Genomic DNA, 22772 nt, shown 5'->3' with positions numbered 1-22772 from the left:
TTATAAAGTCATTTTATTTATTGGGCTTTTGTAATTTATAACTTTTTCATAAACAAAATTTTAGGTTTTTATATTTGTTTAAGCTTGAATACTTTCATCTCTAGAAGAAACAGCCGAATATTATCTTTTTTTCCTCTCCCAGAATTTATTTATTTTTAGCTCTCATGAGACCTTCATTTCCACAAGATTTTGAGTTCCAAATTTTCTCCTTATCTCTCACCTACTTCCCACCACAAGATGGCATGCATACTGATTATCCCTTCCCCCAGTCTGTCCTCCCTTCTATCAATCCTATCCCCCTATTTCCCACCCCCTTCCCCCTTACTTGTAGGGCAAGGTGAATTTTTATACCCTGTATATCATACTTCCCAGTTGCATGTAAAAACAAATTTTTAATAATTTGTTTTTAGAATTTTGAGTTCCAGATTCTCTCCCTTCTTGCCTCCTCCCTCCCCCCCATTGAAAAGACAAGCAGCTCAGTATAAATTATACATGAGTAGTTATGCAAAACATTTCCATAGTAGTCATATTGTGAAAGACTAACTATATTTCCCTCCATCCTATTTTGCCCCCCATTTATTCTATTTTCTCTTTTGACCCTGTCCCTTTGCAAAAGTGTTTGCTTCTGACTGTCTGAATATTTTCTAAAACTCTTCATGCTAAACATTTTGGTTTCATGCCGACCTCAACAAATAAAAGACCCAGTTTTTCTTTTCTCCCTTAATACAAGTTCGGGAGTGGATTGCTTTTTGTTATTTTTCTCATTAATGGAGGAGGAACTGATCTTTGATCTACGTGATGATTACAGTTGTAATAAACAAGATGGGAACTAACAAGATTTGTATTCTAATGTGTGGGGTGGGGAAGTTAGAGCAGGGAACTCAGATTCAAAATTACATTCCTCCCCTTTTATTGCTTAGGTCTCCCCCCCCCACCTTTTTTTTTTAGGTCCAAGATACTAGTTTTGCACATAAAGGTGGTAAAGGGTGGTAAGCTGAACCCTTAGGGGTTCAGAAACTTTTATCACTTTGCTTTATCAGGTGATCAAGCTTTGAAAAGCCTAGAATAAACAAGCATCTCTTTATTATTTTATAGTGGAAGAATGATCCTGAGAACAATAACAAAATGTTCCCTATCCACCAAGTACATATTATCATGGAAATGCTGTCATTCAAAACTATTGAATTTTACAGGTCCTCTGACCTGGCACTTTCTTCTACTGTGTATCTTGTTGTTTGAGCTTGCTGTAATTGAGACAGAAAAGTAGATCTGACTTTTAAATGGATGTTTTGTCATTTTACTTCTACTCATATGATTTAATGAGAAGATTTTAAACCCTCTCTCCCCCACCCCATGAAGCAAACAGTTATTGGTGCAGATTTCTCCTTTCTTCTGTTAGGTGTGTCTGTTTTAAGTAGATCATACTATAAATTTGAATATTTTTTGGTGAGCCTAGATTTGAGAGAGAAATTGTTCTTAAGCAAAATTTTACCCCTCCTTTCCTTATCTTATTGTGGTAAACTGTTTATCCTTGTTCTTGTTTCCTGTTATTTTTTAATATCTATTGTTTCTGATAGTTCCACAGTATTCCATGATGTGTATATACCTCAAAAATAATGCTTCTTATTCTTTGCAACCACAAAAAGTATTACATAGTATTTCCATTAAGCTATTAATATCATCATTTCCATGAAGCTATTCCAGCAAGTTTGGTTACTTGCTCCTGTGGATAGTCATGTCAGGCTGGTTTCGGTCATACCTCTCTTAGTAGACCACACTGACATTATACTGCCAACTTCTTGCTATCCAGATGTCTCTTTTTTCTTAGCAGTTACCAAGCACATCAATTTAAAAAATGATTTAGAAGAAAAACTAAAATAATGAACATTATACTAATTGCATTTTCAGTTAATAACAGTTGACTTTTTTGGGGCTTTTAAAATTTGCACAATTTTAACATACATTCTCATTTGATCCTTAAAACAATTCTGTGCAGCAGACTCATGGTATTATGTCCATTTGACAGAGAAAGGAATTGAGGAAGAGAGAGTCAAAATGACTTGCCCATGTTTGAATTAGGTAGTGTTTGAAGAGGGATTCTGAACTTCAGGTATCACTTCTGGTCCTGAGTATAGCACTATTACTAGTATACCATGAAACCTTTGCTTTTGCTTGCTGAGGCAGTACTTTAGCTGTTGAGTGACACATTTATAGACATTAACTAGTGGTTCATCAAATTTTGTTGATTATTAGTCATGGCCAGTTTTTGTGTGGTCATTAAGTATCTGAGGCTGGAACCAATCCCCGGTCCTCCGGACTCCAGGGCCAGCGCTCTTATTCACTGCACCACCTAGCTGCCCCAGTCTTAGGTTTTTTATTCAAAAAAAGGAAAGGCAGTCTGCTGGTTCCATAGTATAGTGTAATTGACCCATTTGCAGAAGGGATGCATGGGGGCTATGTACTTGTTAGAAAGTCACGTTTGTTCTTTTTATTAAGGGATTAAAGAGTATAATCACATTTGAGTAGCAGTGAAAAACAATTTTCTCTCCCCGTTCTCCTATTATACTACAAATTTAGCTACAAAAAATTCAAGTAGTTAGTAGCTAGTGGAACATTGCCTTAAATTCCAAGTTTTAAGCTAATAGAAATGTTAACATTAGATTCCCATTTTGATTTTTCTTTCTTAGTATATTAAGTGAAGGATTTAAGGAGAAGTATGCTCCTGTTGAGATTCTTTCCCCAACCCCCCCCCCCAAAAAAAAAGCAAACTAACCCACAAACTTTTGTGAAAAGTAGTTTTATCCTTGTGAATCCCCTGAAGGGGTTTTGGGAACTTTCCCCCATACTCCTCCCAAATGTCCCTGGACCATACTTTCTGTTTTTTGGAGGGGAGAAGGAAGGGCAATTGGGGTTAAGTGACTTGCCCGAGGTCACACGACTAGTAAGTAGTAAGTGTCTGAGGTCACATTTGAATTCAGGTCCTCCTGAGTCCAAGGCTGGTGCTCTATTCACTGCGCCACCTGGCCACCCCCTGGACCACACTTTTTGAGAACTACTGGACTAAATGATCTATATAGAGAAGTATAGAACCCTTCTTTAGAAGTAACATTTGCAGTTGCCTGTGGGATGTCTCTACCTATGTGTCCTGCACATTCAACGTCTAACACAACTGCTTATCATGTGCTCTAAAATGACTCATTTTCCACATTCACTTGCTATATAGGCTGAGACATCACCATTCATCCTATTTATACCATCTTTGTATTCTTCAGCACTCTTCACTGTCTTATCAAGTCTAGTTGATAACCCTTTAACAACATTCTTTCCCCTTTGTCTTTGTTCATATTGCTATCACCCACATTTTTAGACCCTCATTAACCTGAAATGTTTCTTCCTCATCTCTACTTCATCCTTTATGCTATTGCTAAATGTTCTGTTATGAATAGATCTGGTATTATTCTTCCATTGGGGGAAAAAAATCACTTTTATCTTTCTCTGGCTATCCTTTTGCCTTGGCCAAGGCCCTCCATAAAATTGGTACTATTATCTTTCCTTTTTAGCCCTATTATAAGATCTTAGAACTGTAAGGGACCAGTTGAGTTCCTTCATTTTTCATTTTTTATATTTTAAAACAATTTAAAATTTAATAGTCACCAGATAAGAATTGCTTTATCTATGTTGTATAACAAGAGGATTATGCACAAAACTACTTAACTCTTATGTGTAGTTTTATTTTTTATTTTAAAATATATAAGAAATTCAATATGGAATTTTGAAAGCTCTCCTACTTTTCAATAATTTTTCTATTCTCTGCTTTAAATTTTTTAGTTGCTTCAATGCTTCTCCCCCTCCCCCTTTGTTATTATAATTCCTTTTTCCTCTTCTCCCCCTTACAATAGAAAAGAATTACAAAGTCCTTATAGCAAATACATAGTTAAACAAAACAAATTGGTCTCATTTTAAAGATGACAATGATTGACCCAATGTCATATCAGGTTGTAATTGTCAGCCAGAATTTGAACTCAAATCCTCTGACTCACAAATTTACACATATCCCAAGCTACTGCTGTCACTGTACTTTCCACAGATATTCAGTGCTAAATTTGACTGATCTGTGCCTAAATATGTATTTCCTTTTCTTACCTCCAAACAAAGGTTCATGCAACAGGGAATGGTTCATAATGCTGCTTTGTTATCCCCAAAGCCTTCCCTTGTCCTCTGTAACAGTAAAGATTATTCACTCTTGAATTTCACATGGTCCTTTGTTTTATAACTCACATTTAAGAGTTTTAACTATGGCTCAGGCAAGTTGTGAAAACTTAAGTTGCAGATCTGAGATTTAAATCTAGTCCTTCTGCTCATTTAGTGCTCGTCCTTTTAAAGTTTTTTAATTGTTAGTGATTTTTTTATTTTTTTTGAGGGTAATACATTGGCATTTATTATTTAAATTGAAGAACAGGTTATGAGGGGGTGGGAGGGGCCTAGGAGAAAGGGAAGAAGGGAGGAGACAGGAAGATGAAAATGCCTCTCATCTGTGTTTACTCTAGATGGGGTTGATCTGGTTTCTTTTTTTTTCTTTTTCTGTGTCTTTTGGAGGGGGGAATGCAAGGCAGTTGGGGTTAAGTGACGTGCCCAAGGTCACACAGCTAGTAAGTGTATCAAGTGTCTGACGGTGGATTTGAACTCAGGTCCTTCTTACTCCAGGGCTGGTACTCTATTCTCTGCACCACCTACATGCCCTGATCCTGATTTCTGAGCCTTGGTCCAGGGCACACAGCAAAGCACATCAGATGAAGTTCCAGGTTTACAGGTTAAGGAAACATCAGGGGTGGCCAGTTACACATCCCACCAGAGACAAGGGCTGGGATTCTCCTTGGAGCTGAAGCATAGTGATAAGTACCATCCCGCTTATTTCAGCCCTTAAAAAGCATCCTTGTAGTTAAAGTCTTTGTGCTGAGGGATTCTTTCATCACCTTTCTAACTTCTTGTACTTTGCTTCTAGTTTCTTTGAATATGCATCTAACTTATAAGCAGCCTGCTCAAGAGCAGCTACTTGTTCCTCAATTAAAGTGAGCTGAGGTACTGCGTATTTTTAAGTCCTTTAGGTTTCTGTTTATATTTGCTGCAATATCTTTCATATCTAGATACTTGAAGCTAGCTAGTATTTCTCATTTTCTAATATATCCTTCCATTACCAGAGCCTTATCTGTTTTATTAAAAAAAATTTTTCTCGAGGAAAGGCAGTTGAGCAAACCTAGCCCAACCAGTGAACCAAGTCTGACAGTATATACAATATTCTACACCCATAGTCTTTTCAAATGGTTAAACTTTATGGACAAACTTGATCATTGTAATTATATATCATTTAGTTTTGTTCTTTCCATTCAAGTATTTGAAAAAGTTTTATCTGTTGGAGGTATTAAGATTTGTTTTATTAGATCCCAGAATCAGGAACAATGAATGAAATTTACAAAGAAAGAGAATTTGGGTTTCATGTCAGGAAAAATTCATAACAGAGCTGTCTAAAAGTGAAATGGCCATAAGAATGGTGAATCACTATAAGAGGTGATGGGTTCAGTCTCTATGGATGTCTTCAAGCAGAGGCTAGATCACTACATAGCAGGTATGTCACAGTAGAGATTATTTTGGGTGTATGGGTTGGACTAGATGGCTGCTGAAGTTCCTTCTAGCCTTAAAATTCTATGATTCTGCCACGAAGGGAGCACCAGGTGTAGTTGAACCTCTGAGCATGAGAATAAGAACTTAACTCTTTATTATTTTTTCCTTAAATATCTATGATTCTTTTTTCCAAGGTTAACAATGTATTTCATGAATATTATTGCCCAATATTTTGTTTGTAGCATTAAAAAGGCTTGTAACGTACAGCTTTGAAGATTTATGTTGACCCAGGTTAGCAAATATATTGTTAAAATGACCTCCTTTTCAAAATTGATCTTCATACTATTACATATATAATAAAGAGGAAAATGTGGAATGAATTTTTTTTTTTGGCAGAGGGGAAGGCAGAGCAATTGGGATTAAGATAGAACATAGCAACTGGATATGTCTTTTTGGATGACATTGTTGAAACCAGTTTTCCCTTGCTCCTCATCCTAATTTAAATACAGTGGCAAAAGATATTGTAACTCCCCAGAAGCCAGTCATTGCCATTTTCAATCTTAAACATTTTACTTAGTAATTGCACTAAGCAGTACTTACATTAAATTATTAGACTTAGGGCCTTGTCTTCAGGGTTTACAGGCAAGGTATAGTTGAATATAGATTAAATAACGACATGAATTAAATATAATAGAAGGAAAGCAACAGACATTAAACAGATGTCATGTTTACCATATTTGTACCATCATTGTACCATAATTAGAATGGATTACTTAATCAGGTCAAAGCTTAGGGGAATATGATACTCAGGAATCTATGATCTTATCAGTTTGGGTAGCTTTTCTTGTCCATTTTCTTGCTGTAATTTCTTGGAAATGGTCTGCCAATGTTCTGAATTCCTTCTTGACATGGTAGTGAGATCAGTGGAGGTCTTGGGACCTATCATCTCTTGCTATGTGTCCATTTGATCTTTTAACATACCTTTCCATAATGACACCTTAAACTAATTCAGTGTTCCTCATTTTAAGAATAATTGATATATTCTTAGACTTGTCATAGCCTATTAGGGTTTGTGTTAACCTTTAAAAAAGTTTTTAAATTTATCATTCGGTTTTTTTTTTCTGGGGTGTGGGAGTAGGGGAGGGTGCAGGAGCTTGACTAGAACAAATATATGTATATAGCAATGCAAAAGAAATTTTCACATTAGCTGTGACCAAAAATGTATGTCCCATTTGGCATATTTAGTCCTTCACCTCTTTGTTAGGTGAGTCATGTTCTTCGTCTTTGTTTCCCTGGAGTTGTGGTTGGTCATTCCATTGATCAGAGTTTTTTTAAGTCTTCAAAACAGCCCTTTTTTGTTGATTGCTATGTTATAGCTAATATCAAAATTGGAAAAGGAGCATTCATAACAAATGAAGGAAGAAGGATGTTATTAGAGATTGATTTTACCAACTATATACCAATAAAATTGGCAGCTTGAATGAAATGGATAAATATTTATAAAGCTGTGAGGTTACCAGATTAACAGAACAAGAAATAGAGAATTTAAATAACTAATATACTCCCAAAGGGAAAATAAAAGCCCTGGTACTAGATTTAAAGATTCAAAAAGGCCATTCCATTATTACACAAAATTTATCTAAGTCAGGGAGAGTTAAGAGAGACCGTTAAGGCGAATAATTCCTAATAAAACATTTTCATTCAGAAACTTGTACTCCATATCTTACTCCCACATAAAATATCTCATAGAATGTTGGTGTTGAAAAATGGAAATTTGTTCCATAGGAAAGATTGTGGTCATTAATGGAGCTTTGCAATTTCCCTAAATAAATCTTCACTTTATTTATCTTATTCAAATTTAGGTTCATTTTGCTGTTTTCTATTTCATAAATACATAATTACAGAGAAACTTTATAAAAGTTTTTATTTATGTCAACCTGAGGAGTAGATCTTAACTTAACCTCCTAATTTTTCTTGTGTGGATGGTTGAAAGAGTCCCAAGTCGTAGAGCAATTCCTTGTAGATGCTGAGGTCTTCCAAATCTTTCTGTTTGCAGGTGACATTCTCATTTTTGATACTGGTAAATCATACTAAAACAGCATTGTAAAAATAAACTACTCTTTTAAAAGGGCTAATTCTTATCATTTACAGTAACCATCCATGATTCTGAGGACTGATAATGGAGAATGCTTATACACATCCAGATAGAGGTGAAGGACTAAAAATGCAGTATGAGACATATTTTTGGACAATGTGGACATTTGTTTTACTTCGCATATTTTTAAAAATGGTTTAGTTTTTCTTTTATTTTCAGTTCAGTTGGTTGTGTATTTATGTGTATGCATGTATACACAGTATGGATGCAGAGTAGATAGATGGTAACTTCAGTGGGGGAGGAGAAGTAGCTGGAAGGTCTGAAACAGAAGGTGAGTTTTAAGCTGACCCTGTGGTAGAAGTGAGGAGGAAGAGCATTTGAAGTGTGGAGAATAGCCAGTGTAAAGATATAGAAATGGGAGATAAGTATATAAGATAACTAGACTGAAGAAGTTGTGGAACTGATGCTTAATAGCCATTTGACCATGGAAACTTATCCACCCTAACTTGTTTCCTCAGCTATGAAGTTGGGATAATAGTTAATGAAATAGTATTTTCAGGGATGGGTAATCATATTCTAGACTGGACTTCTTATGGGCACAGCAGTTTATATATAAACTAGTTAAGGGAAGTCTTGAAGGATAAGGGGGATTTATATTCTATATTTGTATACTTAGACTATGACAGGCTTTTAGTTGTCTCTTTCACCTAATGAGTTAAAATAGAGCAGTGGTCAAGATCTCTTTCCTCATCTAAGGTAGTTGAATTTCTTCTTGGGATGACTTCAAACTTATTATATGTAGTTATATGTTGCTATATATTGTGTTATATATATTATTCCAGAGGCTATTATGACATGAGATGGGTTCGGTTTTTTGTTGTTGTTTTGAGTAAGGTTTTTTTTTTTAAATTATTAAATATCACCATATTTCTCCTTAGTATCTTTCTTGTTGGTTCCAGACAGCCATGCCATATAACAAATAGTTATATAAAAAGACAGAATAGAAGAAAAGAGGATGGGAGTTGGCATAATTGATTAATTTATAATACACAGTATTTGTGCACCTTTCACTTCTATAAAAGAAAGGGTAGGGTGGGAGTACCTTCTCCTAACTTTTTCAAGCTATGCTTGTTCACTGCATTAAATTATGATTTGTGTGTGTGCGGAAGTTCTTTTTAGTCATGCTTATTTTACTCTATATCATTTCATGCTTCTGACTTCATCACATTCATCATTTCTTATAGTACAGTACATTTTGTTGCATTCATGTACTATGACTTGTCTAGACATCTGCTTTGTTTCCAGTTCTTTGCCATCACAAGAATGCTGCTTATAAATATTTTGTTGTATATGGGGACTTTCTTACGGGGGTCCTATTTGGTTTTACAGCCCCATAATCGAATCTCTGGGTCAAAAGATTTGTATATTTTAGTTAATTTATTGATATAACTCTTAAGATATATAATTTATGAGCATCTAAGTGGCCTAGTGACTTCATTTCTAGTTCTGGAATTGTAAAAATCTGGTTAAGAAAATTATTAGGTTTGTAATCGACCCTCTGGGCAATCTGTTTAACCTCTCAACCTCAGTTTTCTCTTTCTAAAATAGAGCACATACCACATAGTTGTTTAAAGATCAAATGAGATAAAGTTCTTTGCACACTTTAAAGCCCAGATATTTTTATCTTTAGAAATTCTCTATGTGTCTGAGAATCATTTCATAAAAGTTGATAACTTTATTCATAGTAGGATTAATTAGTATGGTAGTTTACCATGTGATACATTGTTATATGCTCAAGGTGAGGTCTACCCTTTGTTATTATAACTTTTGGACAGAGGAAAACTTCCACAATTCCATCCTCCCATATCATTCTCAAATTATTTAATAAAGTTCCTAGTAGCATAAAACTTGTGTACCACTTGACACTGTCTGAACATAATCAGGTAATTTTTTTATAACAAGGGTTTTGTCCAAGATCTTGAGCTTTCATCTCTAATTTGACTAGTCAGTTGTTTAATTATATGCAAAGTCTTGTTTTAATGCTCCTGTTCCTTGAACTGAGCCATCTTAAAAATATGCCTTTGTATTGGAGATGAGGAGAAAGCATGGGTAATTTGAAAAAACTTAGTCTTAGAAGGGTCTTAGAAGGATTTGGTAGGAGTATTGTCTTGTGTGCAGTGCAGTTACTAATCTCTATTAACTAATCTAAAAATCTTTTAGGGAAAGGTAAGAGGAATTTTTAAATAGTTCAATAAATACTTGTTGAATTCCTGTTTGCATAATACATGAATCCCTATCATGAAATTTTCCATTTAATAATGGAGATGAGAGATACAGAAGTCGGCTTTTAATATAAGGTATATGTGAAAGTACTTTTTAATGTATTACAAGGTACTGAATCCTTTGGTAGTTAAGAGAAAACATATTACTTCAGCTGTGGGCATATCAAAAGCCACATGCAGGAAGTGGTAATTGAACTAGACTGTGAGGGGTGTTGTATGGTCAAGATTATGTTGAGCTTTTGAAGGGGGTGTTTTACAAGGTATACTTGAACTTTTCAATCCTTTGACTTTGAATAGTTTTGTCCTTGAAGGTGAGGAGAGCCATGAGCCTTTCAGGGAGGTTTTGGAATTTGTCCTTTGAATTTTTTTCTTTCATTCTTTGTGAGTAGATGTTGCTTTGCCCCGTATAGTTGAGAATTTGCCATCTGTGAGAGTTGGTTTTTTATTTGTTTGTTTTGCTTTGTGGAGGGGGGAAGGTAGGGCATTTGGGGTTAAGTGACTTGCCCAAAGTCACATGGCTAGTAAGTGTTAAGTGTCTGAGGCCACATTTGAACTCATGTTCTCCTGACTCCAGGGCTGGTGCCCTATTTTCACTGCGCCACCCCAAGAATCAGTTTCTTAAGCTGAAGGTGAACTGATTGTAATAAGTGAAACCAGGATAAGGTAATCACAGAATCCAGACAGAGTTAAAAGGTCCTGTGGAGATATCTAACCCATCCCCTTCATTTTACAGATGAAGAAAGAGGGACCAAAGAGAATTAGGGAGTAAGTGGCATCAGGTAGGAAGATATTAGAGGCAGGATTTAAATACCAGTTTTCAAAGCCTGTGTGTCATATTCTTATAAATCACGCTACATCCATTACATCATATGGCTACTTGATGTTTAATTAGGTAAATTGACATTACAAATCCAAGAATCATAGGTCCATTTTATAAGAACATACGTTATCAAGTCATGTCAAGAGTATAGATGATATTTTGACATCAGAGTCTAAATTTTGTGTCTTTGAGGAGAGGGTATAACTAACCAACTAGGCATTTGGCATTTTAGGAGGGAGAGTAGTTATTTGTTTTTTCAGGTTAATGTGAAGTAAAGGAAACCATCTAATTACTGAAGATCCTAGAAAGCCTTTTGATTAAAGTCAGGAAATAGATCAGCAGTCAACCATTGAGGAAACAAACTTACTTAGAGTAATAAGACTGGTTTTTTGTTTTTCCACTTGGTTGCATCTTATAAGCCATGTGAGCCTTGTCCTTTCATGACGAATCTACTAAGCAAGCTGCAGCCCTTTTTCTGGGTCTTTTATTTTATTATTATTTTTTAAAGCAATTGGCTTTAAGTAATTTGCTCGAGGTTACACGGCCAGTTATTTCTGTGTGTGGTGCTAAGTATCTGAGCCTGGATTCGATCCCAGGTCATCCCGATTCTGGGGCCGGTGCTCTTACACACTGAGCCACCTGGCTGCCCCTTTTTCTGGGTCTTTTAGTGTTTCCTGAGTATTGTTAAGTCTGATAACCTTGTCTCTTCCCAGTTGTAGGTTTTCTTATGGCTTATGTTTTTGTCAACAGGTTTCCTTCAGTGAAATATTATAGCTTTCTTTAAAATTACCATGGTGGGGGGGGGCCGTCTTTCTATTAACCCTTTATGTACCTGCAGTTATAAATCTTGAGAGATTGAATTGTTTCATTATTGGAACACGTATATTGTTAATGAAAGAATATTGGTCTTAGAAAGATTAATATATGGTAGGGAGTAATTCAGAGTGATTGAAATCACCTTTTATTATCTTAAACGCATTATGGTTTTTGTGTCCAGCTCACTAGTTGGATTGTCCATTCAACTGCATCATAAAATGGACATTGGACAATTTTTTTGTCCACTTGTGTTTTCTCATATGGTTTACTAGCCTTTTCTATTGAGTAGTCATAGATCTCCTTGAGGTGATTTGGACCACAGAGGATCCAGGAATAACATCTGTAGAACCTTACTTTATTTAGGGAGTTTATCTTCTGTTTGATCCTGAGCAAGACATCTTCATGGAACTAGTAAACACATTCTACTTACTGATTAGAGCTTTGTAGGAAAGTATGCTGTCGTGTGCATAGGAGACACCTTGTTTGAAAATTCTTAAGATTATTTTGTTTTAATGAACAAACTTAGGTTCTTACAGTTGTTATACTGTAGTCACCGTCCACTAGTAAAAGATACCAGATATTTTCTGTGAAGAAATACATTTAAAACTTTTCCCATTACTTTCTGATAATTTTATGAAGTGAGCTTTTGAGACCTGCACAAAGTCTATTTTTCTGACAATTGCTGGAATCTTTTAAATCAGTGTACAAGTTTTTATTAAACTCTTACTGTGTGCTAGACTTTATGATAAGTGGTGGGGATATTGTTTCTGACCATACATTCAATTGGAGGAATACATAAATAATAAACATAAAAATGTGTAGAGGATAGATGGAATGTTATTTTAGAGAGCAAAGCTCTGGACTCTGGGGAGAGGAATTGGAAAGGCCTCATATAGAAGGTGGTGCCTGAGCTGTGTCTTGAGGAAAATCAGAATTTCTTAAGAAGCAAGCATTCCAGGCATGGAGGACAAGCTGTTGAATGTCTAGGTATGAAGAGGGGTGACATGTCGTCCACTATATCAGGATAGTAGAATTGATTGTAGGAGAAGACTGTAAAATGACTAGGAAAGTAGAAAGGTACCTGTTGGTGAAAAACTTTAAGTGCCTACAAATTACTTGATTATGGGGGTTTTAGAGAAACACTAGGCTTTATATGAGCCGGTTATGGGGCTGTGATGATATGATTACACTTAAAGCTTTAGGAAAATCATTTTTGCATGCCATAACCCTCTTTATGTGGCAATTAGAAAACTTTTTTTTTTTTTAAAGCAATTGGGGTTAAGTAACTTGCTCAAGGTTACACGGCCAGTTATTATTTCTGGGTGTGGTGCTGAGTATCTGAGCCCGGATTTGATCCAGGTCATCCTGACACTGGAGCCAGTGCTCTTACTCGCTGAGCCACCTGGATGCCCCTAAGCAATTGGGGTTAAGTAACTTGCTCAAGGTTACACGGCCAGGTGTTTCTGGGTGGGTGCTAAGTGTCTGAGCCTGGGATTTGATCTCCAGGTCTTCTCAACACTGGAGCCAGTGCTCTTACTCGCTGTGCTACCTGGCCGCCCCTAGAAAACTTTTAATATTCCTATATGAAAAATGTTGACGAGGCCTGAGCTGGTGACTGTGTGAATGGAGAAAGGATTTTAAGAAATAGTGAAGGTAAAAGGACTAAGAGTTGGCATTTGCTTGGATATGATTGAGTTACAGAACTGTCTGATCTTTACTCTTCCTTGGAATTTTTCCTTTTTAATTTAAAAGACACTTGCAGATACCATTCTAATCTCACTTTCCTTTTAAGACCCTAAATAAAACATTCGAAGGGACTTATAGAAGACATCTTTATAACTATTACATCATTGACTTTTTCTTGAGTTCATATAGAAATGTGCCTTTTTCTTGTGGGGTCCAAAGAGAAATGGGCCTTTTGACCTCGTCACATTGACAAATTTTGCTATTTGTACCTTCAACTTAAAGATCACCTATTCTGTACTACTAGAACAGCCTGAACAACAGTTCAGGTTCTCATCACCTAATATCCCACCTGGTAGAAATTCATCTTTCATAATTGAATAGTATAGTTTTGGTCCAGTGCCATAGCCTTCTAATTGGTTTTCCTGCTTAAAGACTGCCCCAGTTCCAATCTCCATTTAGCCCTAAGATAATTTTAATGAAGCATAGTTCTGACTGTGTCACAGCTAGTCTTTTCCTGTTGAGCTTCGTTGGTTCCCTATTATCTCTAGGATCAAATACAAATTCTCTAGTCTTTGTGCCTTTGTTCTTGTACCTGGAGTGATCTTTTCTCCACCTTTCTCTGCCTTGTAGTTTCTCTGACTTCTTTCAAGACTCAGCTCAAATATCACCTTCCGCAGGAGCCTTTTCTAGACACACCCTCCCTCCTCCTCTTCCCCCTCAAGTTGTTAATGCCTCTTGTTTCAGATTTACTTCCAGCTATTCCGGGTCTTCTATATATGCCTGTTTATGTACTTTCCTATCATATTAGCTCATGATTTGGCGAGGAGGGAAGGAAATGCTTGCCCATTCTTGTGTTCCCAGTGTTTATAGTCTGTCCATGTGTGTGTGCATTCATGTGTGTAGGTTAAGAGCTAAATAAAATGACTTGTTGGCTGATTGGTATAGTTGCATTTTTGCTATTCCTTTGGGCAATTGTTGATATTTGAAAGCTTTTTTTATGTAGCTTGGAGATTTGAGTATTTGGAATGGTAACATGTAAAGTGTCCTTGTGATTTTATGAAATAGTGTGATGTCCTGGTACTTGGGGCCATCACTTAACTAGGTGAGTTCTTCAGAATAATTTGAAGTTTGTAGTATGGGGATTTGTTTTGTCAGTTCATATAAGGTGCTGATAAGTGATTTTTAGATAGCATATCATGTCATCTCTTACTAGTTATTTGATAGGTGCTAAATTATGCCTGTAATGTTGAGTTATAAAGTCTTCATAATTTCTTTGCCTGATTTGTGTTGAATAGTTAGTTGGGGCTTGTTGAGGGGTGATCTTTATGTTCCCTTCTTTATCAGCATATTGCTGGGTAAGTTCCATTTGTAATGAAGCATTGTTTGCCTTTGAAATTTTGGTATTCTTCTTTTTTTCAGTAGCAATAGACATGAAGTAAGTAATTTCATTATTTTTTCCTTGATAATTGTACTTTTTTACCTTTTATGCTTTATTATTTTAGGTATTTGCAAATTGAATACACTGCTTTTTTTTTTTAATTGCCATTCCTCTTTATTTCCTCTTCAAGAATGTCCGTCTTTTTTCATTGTTTAGCTCCAGGTTTGCACAGTATATTTTTGATTTGCACATTGAATGTCTTTGTATATGGCATATTCTGTTCCCATAATTTTAGAATGAGTCTGAAATAGTCTTTGTTAATTGAATTTCCTTTCTTTTATATTCAAAAGTCTTTTAGCCCCACTTACAGAATTTGTTACATGTTATTGGTGTCTTGGAATTTGAGATGTAGGGTGTTGTTTTTTTTTTTTTTCCAAAAGACAATCTGGATTCTTGATTCATGCTTTTGTTTTCTGTATTCAGAAGTTCTAGGTAGTTGAATTGTTTTTATAGCCTTCATTTTGTAAGTGTGCTGATACTGAGATTTTTAAATCTTGAAAATGTAGGTTCTTTTATTCCCTTTTCTCTAATTTCCTTTGATTCTTAAACCTTTTACTGTTCACATCATTCGTAACTGGGTTGCAAAATTGCCTTAGCCTCCTTCCTTTTTGGGAAATTTGTATTTCTTTGGCTTTGAATTCTGCTGATAAATAGGTTCTTCAGGGACAAGACTGCCTCTATCTGGGATTTCCCCACATGACTGGGCAAAAACTAGTCTGATGGGAGTGTGCCTTCTCTGCTGCAATAGGAGAGAAAAAATAAACTTTTGAGAGATAGGTGCTAAGTAAAAGGATTAATCTCCAATATTATTTTCTAAAGTTTATGCCTTGAAGAAGGTACTATCATTTTTGTCTTGTGTAGTCAGTCATAATTATCCTATTTCTGGTATATAATTCCTCTTTAGTTTTTTTTTTTTTTATTAAAAGTTCATTTTAAAAAACCTAGCAGAGACTAGAGAAAATATTTACTGCTGCATCTTAGGCAAACTGGAAGTTGGGGGTTTTTTTTGTTGTTGTTTGGGTGTATGTTACATGACTATACGGTCCACTTTCTTTTCTCTTTCATATTATTCAAGGCACTGCAGCTTTGAAGAGTAATAGTTCGCAATTTTGTTTTACCTTGTCTGTGGCATTTATAGGAAAAGCGAAATCAAATTGACTGAGGCTGTAACTGAATCAGTGTTGAACCCTGTGTTTGAGTTTTTACCTTTACGTTCTTTTTTTTTTTTGCCTTTTGGAGGACAGTTGGGGTTAAGTAACTTGTCCAAGGTTACGCGTAACGGCTAGTTTTTGTGTGTGGGGGTGGGTGTTGAGTGTCTGAAGCTGGAACCGAACTTGGGTCCTCCTGATTCTAGGGCCGCACTTTACTCACTGTGCCACCTAGCCGCCCCACACATTCTTTTTTAATTTTTATTTATTTATTTATTTTTTAAAGCAATAGGGGTTAAGTACCTTGCTCAAGGTTACACGGCCAGTTATTTCTGGGTGGGGTGCTGAGTATCTGAGCCCGGGATTCGATCTCCAGGTCTTCTCAACACTGGAGCCGGTGCTCTTACTCGCTGTGCTACCTGGCCGCCCCTACGCCCCACACATTCTTAATGCATATGAAATTCTTGTACATAGTTCTTCTAAATGGCACTTGTCTACTCTGCCACCTTTTCTCCTTGCTCCTATTATTCCTTATTCCCAGAGATGGATTTTATGGGGGTTTTAAGAAAGACCAAAGAATGGTTTAGCAGTAGGAAAATAATTAACATAGTTAACAATTAAAAATCAGAATATTCAAAACTGATTATTTCAAAATGTCATCATTTTATTTACTAAAAATCTGATAAGATAAAACATGAAATTATGCTAAAAACTCCCAAAACATAGCATAGAGAGGGACCTCTTTTAATATAATAAAAAGTACCTAAAACCCAAAGTAAGCATTATATGCTATGGGGATACTCTGCAGGTTTTTCTGATAAATATAGGAGTAAAGAAAGCAAGGGTGCTCTTTTTCCTAACTATTTGATATAGTTTTAGAAAGGCTAGCAATAAGATAAGAGAAAGAAATTAATGGCATAAAAGGTAAAGAATTTACCTGCATTTAAAAAGAAAAGAAAAAGTTATACAGTACATGACAGTCTACTTAGTACTCCAGTGAAATGAGTTACATTTTCTTAATTTGGTTTTTATAGTTATATAACATTCAGTTTTGTTTTAATGTTTTTCCTAGTAAATGTAACTAGTGACTAAAATGGTATATTGTTTTTCAGTTTGTTTTCAGTTCATCTACCTCTTTCCCTGTTTGTCTGAATTTAATCAGTCACTATTTCAGTGCCTATAATGGTCTAGTTAATTTATTGGGCAGAATAATCTTTCATTACATTTGTGTATCAGTTTGTTTTCAGTTCTTTTACACCAAAAATATTGTTTTGGTATGTATGAACCTTTGTTTTATTTCTTGGGGGGTAGATGCCTAGTAATGGAATCTTTTGGGTTAAAGGATATGGAAATTACACATTGATTTCTTCAGTATATAGTCTTTAGTCTAGCTCATCTTTTCTACTTCATTTGGCATTTTAAAAAAAATCTTAATTTTTATTGTCATCCTATTTTTATGTCACTTATGTTTTTGACTGTTCCTCCTCTAACTATCCGTTCTTTATAGCAAATATTAAAAGTGAAAGAGAAGAAATAGGCATCGAAAAACTTAAACCAACATATCAACTGTCTGACAGTCATGAAATATTCTACCACCATATCCCCACTCCTAAAATAAAATAGTTATATATTTTTCAGTCTAACTTGATTCATTATAATTGCCATTTTTACTTCTTCATAGAATGTCTCACTTAATCCAAATGAGATAGTTTTTTTTTTTTTTTTTAAGCAATCAGGGTTAAAGTAACTTGTTCAAGGTTACAGGGGCAGTTATTTTTGGGTGTGGTGCTGAGTATCGGAGCCCGGATTTGAACCGGGTCATCCAGACACTGGAGCCGGTGCTCTTACTCACTGAGCCACCTGGCCGCCCCTAAGCAATTGGGGTTAAGTAACTTGCTCAAGGTTACACGGCCAGTTGTTTCTGGGTGGGTGCTAAGTGCCTGAGCCCGGGATTCGATCTCCAGGTCTTCTCAACACTGGAGCCGGTGCTCTTACTCGCTGTGCTACCTGCCACCCCCAAATGAGATAGTTTCAATATTGATGATGTATTCATAGAGAGAGGGGTTTGTTTTTTGGGGGGTGTGGTCCTCTATTTTGACTTGCGAGCATCGCACACATTGCTTTTTTTGTGGAGGTTTGTTATATAGTGTTTTTCCTTAATGTTTTGCAAATGAATTTGTATTTTAAATTAGTTTTGCCCTTAGGTGGCATTTTATGTCTTTAATTGTCTAGGATGTAAGACCTTTTTTCTCTTGAGGTGATTCCTAGGCCATTAGCTTATTAGCTTCTGTTTTATGTCAATTAAATTTATCTAAGAAATAACTTGAGTCAGTATCTTTACTTTTATTCACTTACTGGTCTCAGCAGCTTTTTGGATTATATTGTGTTGTAATTATATTATAATGTTTTCCTCTCATTGGTCCTTTTGAATTTGTTGATTTTTGACCTTTGCTGTAGGCAGTCTTATTTGGTTATTTGGGCAACAGATTCTGAAGTTACTCCCACATTCATAATCAGATCTTTCCTATCAAGATTTGGTTTGCTATAGCTTACCAAAATTTTTCATCATTATAATGTCCTTTTTTCTCTATTTTCTAACTCATCCTGAGTTGCATTTGCTGTATAAGGTACTTTAGAGAAAAAGGCAAGCCAGCAAGGAGTAAAGAATATTACATATAACAAGTTTTTAACTATGCATCCTGATGCATGAATAATATCTTATGGTTAATTTTAGTAATTTTTTTTTTATTTTTGGAGGGGGAAGGTAGGGCAATTGGAGTTAAGTGACTTGCCCAAGGTCACATGGCTAGTTTTGTGTTAAGTGTCTGAGGCTGGATTTGAACTAAGGTCCTCCTGACTCCACGGCTGGTGCTCTATTCACTGTGCTACCTAGCTGCCCCTTATGGTTAATTTTGAATAGGGGAAAATAGTAGGTAAATTGATAAAATCAAATTTCTGTTTTTAATAATTCATCAGAAGTGGTAAGGGTAATATTAAGCCATTATTTTGGTATGTATTTTTTCCCCATGTCCACTTGCCCTTTCTGACGTCTAAGTTCAGCAGGCTATAAATGTTAGTAGGAAAATCTAGATAATTTAAGATGTGTATTTGCAATGAAAACTCATTTATATAATGTTTATTTACTAAGTTTTCTTCATCAACCCTTTGCATTAGATAATGCAAATAAAATTCATTTAATAAGGGGAAGGGAAATAAGTATTTAATGCCTGCTATGTGCCAAACATTTGCACTAAGTACTTTTTCTTGATTGGGAGAGGGACAACAAACCAAACAACCCCCACTCCCCTTATTACATCTTCTTAACAATCCTGTGAAGTATATGGTGCTATTTTCCCCATTTTGTAGATGAGAAAACTGAGGCAAACAAATGTTAGTGACTTGACATGGGTTACACAGCTACTATAAGTGTCTGAGGTGAGTTTTGAGTTTGGTTCTTCATGACTCTGGGTCCTGTGCTTTATCAACCAGAGGTTAAATCTATAGCAAAAGAGGTGTTTATTTAAGGCACATACTTATTTGTGGCTGTAGAGGGCTTTTATTATATGATTGAAATTTAAAAACAGGACCTTAATTAAAGAATTACTTAAGATTTAGTAATCCTGATTGATAATCAAAGATGATAGAAAATAACTTAATGGCAGTTGACATGCACTATGATTAATGTGACGATTGACTGGCCAGTCTTTTCCACTTTGGACAAATTGACTTTATAACTATTTAGTTAATATTTGAAATTACTTCTGCATAGGAAGTTATTTTTTATTTTTAGTCTTATTTTTTGTTTTATGGAGGGGGGAGGTAGGGCAATTGGGGTTAAGTGACTTGCCCAAGGTCACACAGCTAGTAAGTGTGTCATGTGTCTGATGTTGGATTTGAGCTCAGGTCTTCCTGACTCTAGCACCGGTGCTCTATTCACTGTGCCACCTAACCGCCCCATGGGAATTTATTTTAAGGAAAATGCCCAAGATTAGCTTAAATATTGGCTTATAGTGAAAAGATTTTTTTAGAAAATTCAGTTCTAACCAGTTTGGATTTGCAGCCCACACACCTTGTTTATGAATTTGGATTTGCAGCAACTAATAAGAAATGGACATTTATTTTTCACTCATTTTTGCTGGATTTGGAGAACATAAATGAACTTGGTCCCCCGAAAGCCATGGATAAGATAAAGTAGATTTACTGTTTTATATAGGTTAGGTGAGATGATTTTATATTTTAGGTATTGTATTTTCTTTTATTCCTGGTTTTTTAAAATATAAAGAAATTGTATCATACTTATTTCTTACAGGATGTACAGTTACCCAGCACGTGTACCACCTCCTCCTCCCATTGCTCGTGCAGTGGTGCCCTCCAAACGCCAGCGTGTATCAGGAAACACTTCCCGCAGAGGCAAAAGTGGCTTTAATTCCAAGAGTGGGCAACGGGGCTCTTCCTCCAAATCTGGCAAATGTATGTTATTATAATTGCAACTTAACTATTGCTTTCCTAATTTCAGTCTTATCAGGAGGTAGGGCTTTGTTAGAAGTAGACAGGAATATTAGGAAGTAGAGCATCAGTGTGCAGTAAGTGACAAGAATAGTGACTTTTGGTACTACTTTCATTTGCCCTCCTCATTCATTAATGTGTTCTACAACCTTAAAGACCCTGTCAGGGTGGATTGAATTAGATTCAATAAAACTAATCCTACCATAGTCTACTCCATAGGGAGGATAGAGTTTAATTTTTTGTAAGTTTGTATACAGGAAAAACATAAGCAAAATAGTTTATTTTTACATGCTTTGGGAGAAGTTTTATGGGTTTTGTTGTTATTCTTTTGTAGTCCAATAGGTGATAGTATTTTGGGAGCAAAGTAGAAGGGAAAGAGTCCTTAAGATAGAACAAGGAGAATGCTCTTGCCAGATATTAGAAAGCAGTACTGCCTGTAGAATTTAACTGGTTCTCACAAGTTCATTGATTCCAGCTCATGCTTTGCCTAATGTGATGGTCTGGTGTTATACAGTCCTATGGGGATGCTTTATACATAACTTGTGATTTCTTTGTTGAATCTAACCTAGTGGTTTGTTGTTTGGGGTTATAGTGAAAGGTGATGATCTTCAGACAATTAAGAAGGAGTTGACCCAGATAAAACAGAAAGTGGATTCTTTATTGGAGAACCTGGAAAAAATTGAGAAAGAACAAAGCAAACAAACAGGTAAATGGTGTTCTATCTCAGATGTTGTTGGGTACTATTATCATCACAAAAGGTAGTTGAAAGAATATGCTGGAATAGTGGGATATGAAACTTTGTGAAATTGGGAAGGGAATTTTTGTGGGAGGATTTAGACTCGTGCTGCAGTTGTATGATCATTAGCTGGGGATTGTCTACATCCTGTGGACATTACTTGCCCCCTAGACAGACTTGTCCTTCTCATCCCCAGTAGAGATGAAGAATGATAAGTCAGAAGAGGAGCAGAGCAGCAGCTCCCTGAAGAAAGATGAGACTAATGTGAAGATGGAATCTGAGGGGGGTGCAGATGACTCTGCTGAGGAGGGGGACCTACTGGATGATGATGATAATGAAGATCGGGGGGATGACCAGGTGAAAACTGTGGGGAAGGAAAGAAAGATATGGTGGAAGGGGGGGGACTAGGGACACCTGGAATGCTTTTAACTCTGTTCTTTTGTTTCTTGTAGCTGGAGTTGATCAAGGATGATGAAAAAGAAGCTGAAGAAGGAGAGGATGACAGAGACAGCGCCAATGGCGAGGACGACTCTTAAGCACACATTGGGGTTTTAGAACTCTCGTCCCATTATTTCTTTATCTAGGCGCTTGTCTTTGATGAAACTTTTCACCAAATCCTCTCCCTTAGTATCTTCCAGCACATGTTCACTGTTGTACCCAAATTTATCCTTCCCATGTTCATTAATTCTGCCCTGCGCCTAGTTCCTTTGCCACTTCCTTCAAATCTCCTAGTAGTTATATTAAGTCTCCTGTAATTTTGCTCTTTTAATTTTGATACCTCTTTATGACTTAACAATAAAAAGGATGTATGGTTTTTATCAGCTGTCTCCAAAGGAATCTCTTGTTATGCAGGGAGTAAGCACAGTTCTCTGTTCAATTCAAACATGAGACTGGCAGCTACTTCCAAAAGTGAAAAGGCAATCTCATTTAATTCAGTTCCATGTACTTGAGAACTTTGAGTGTCTTCTCTACCTAGGAATACCATGTGGGGCTACAAAAATGTAACAATGATTTTTTTTTTTTTTTGTGAATGACAGTTGTCAGAAATGCATAAAGAGGTACATTCAGAAGAGGATTTAGTGTGTGCTTATATTTTTTTTTTAAACAGACTTTGTTTTCTAAAGTTGATATTGTGGGTTATTCATGTGAAACAGCCTGATGTTTGGAATTTTTTTCTCAAAATAAAAAAATATATATATTAAACCAGGTATTTGAAGAGGAAAAAATGACCCTAACCCCTGGTTTTTCTTTTTACAAAGTTTTTCAATTTTGTAACTGTTTGCTTATTGAATATCCACGAAATTTCCATGAACTTAGCAGTTATTTTTATTAGGAGTTAGTATTTAAGGATTTAGCATTTAGGTCGTACTGTCTAATTATTAATACATGTAGGTTTTTTCTTTCTTAAATTTTGTTTCAAAAGACCACGTTTGGCCAGAATTGGGGTTCTTTGTAGAGTAAATTTAGGGAGTTCATATAATACCTCATTGGAATTTTTTGAAATGGTATCTGTGGTTAGTCAGTTATACGTTGGGAATTCACTTTGAGTGAAAATAAATTTCATATCAGTAAATAACAAAAAGATACAAAATTGAGACAGAACAATGGAATTTGAATGAAATTATT

General features: G+C 35.8%; 1 protein-coding gene across 8 annotated transcripts in view; it reads left to right on the top strand.

Moving 5' to 3' along the window:
* HNRNPC (heterogeneous nuclear ribonucleoprotein C) overlaps positions 1–22221 on the top strand; it is a 53556-nt gene extending 31335 nt beyond the window's left edge. For 5 of the 8 annotated variants that reach the window (XM_069097770.1, XM_069097767.1, XM_069097765.1 and 2 more), the window contains 4 exons: positions 20214–20374; positions 21003–21116; positions 21343–21503; positions 21599–22221. In XM_069097770.1, coding sequence (XP_068953871.1) covers positions 20214–20374; positions 21003–21116; positions 21343–21503; positions 21599–21682 — 520 coding nt within the window. In that variant the 3' untranslated portion in view covers positions 21683–22221. The remainder of the gene's footprint in view (positions 1–20213; positions 20375–21002; positions 21117–21342; positions 21504–21598) is intronic. The other 3 variants (XM_069097771.1, XM_069097769.1, XM_069097772.1) reach the window with 2 other exon arrangements.
* The last annotated feature ends 551 nt before the right edge of the window (positions 22222–22772 follow it).

Source organism: Petaurus breviceps, unplaced genomic scaffold, assembly GCF_028583685.1.
Source record: "Petaurus breviceps papuanus isolate PSGF00001 unplaced genomic scaffold, PetGlider_PUasm1.0 37, whole genome shotgun sequence".
Lineage (NCBI taxonomy): Eukaryota > Metazoa > Chordata > Mammalia > Diprotodontia > Petauridae > Petaurus > Petaurus breviceps.
The sequence above is the reverse complement of the archived record's forward strand: the minus strand, read 5'-3'. Positions and strand labels throughout refer to the sequence as shown.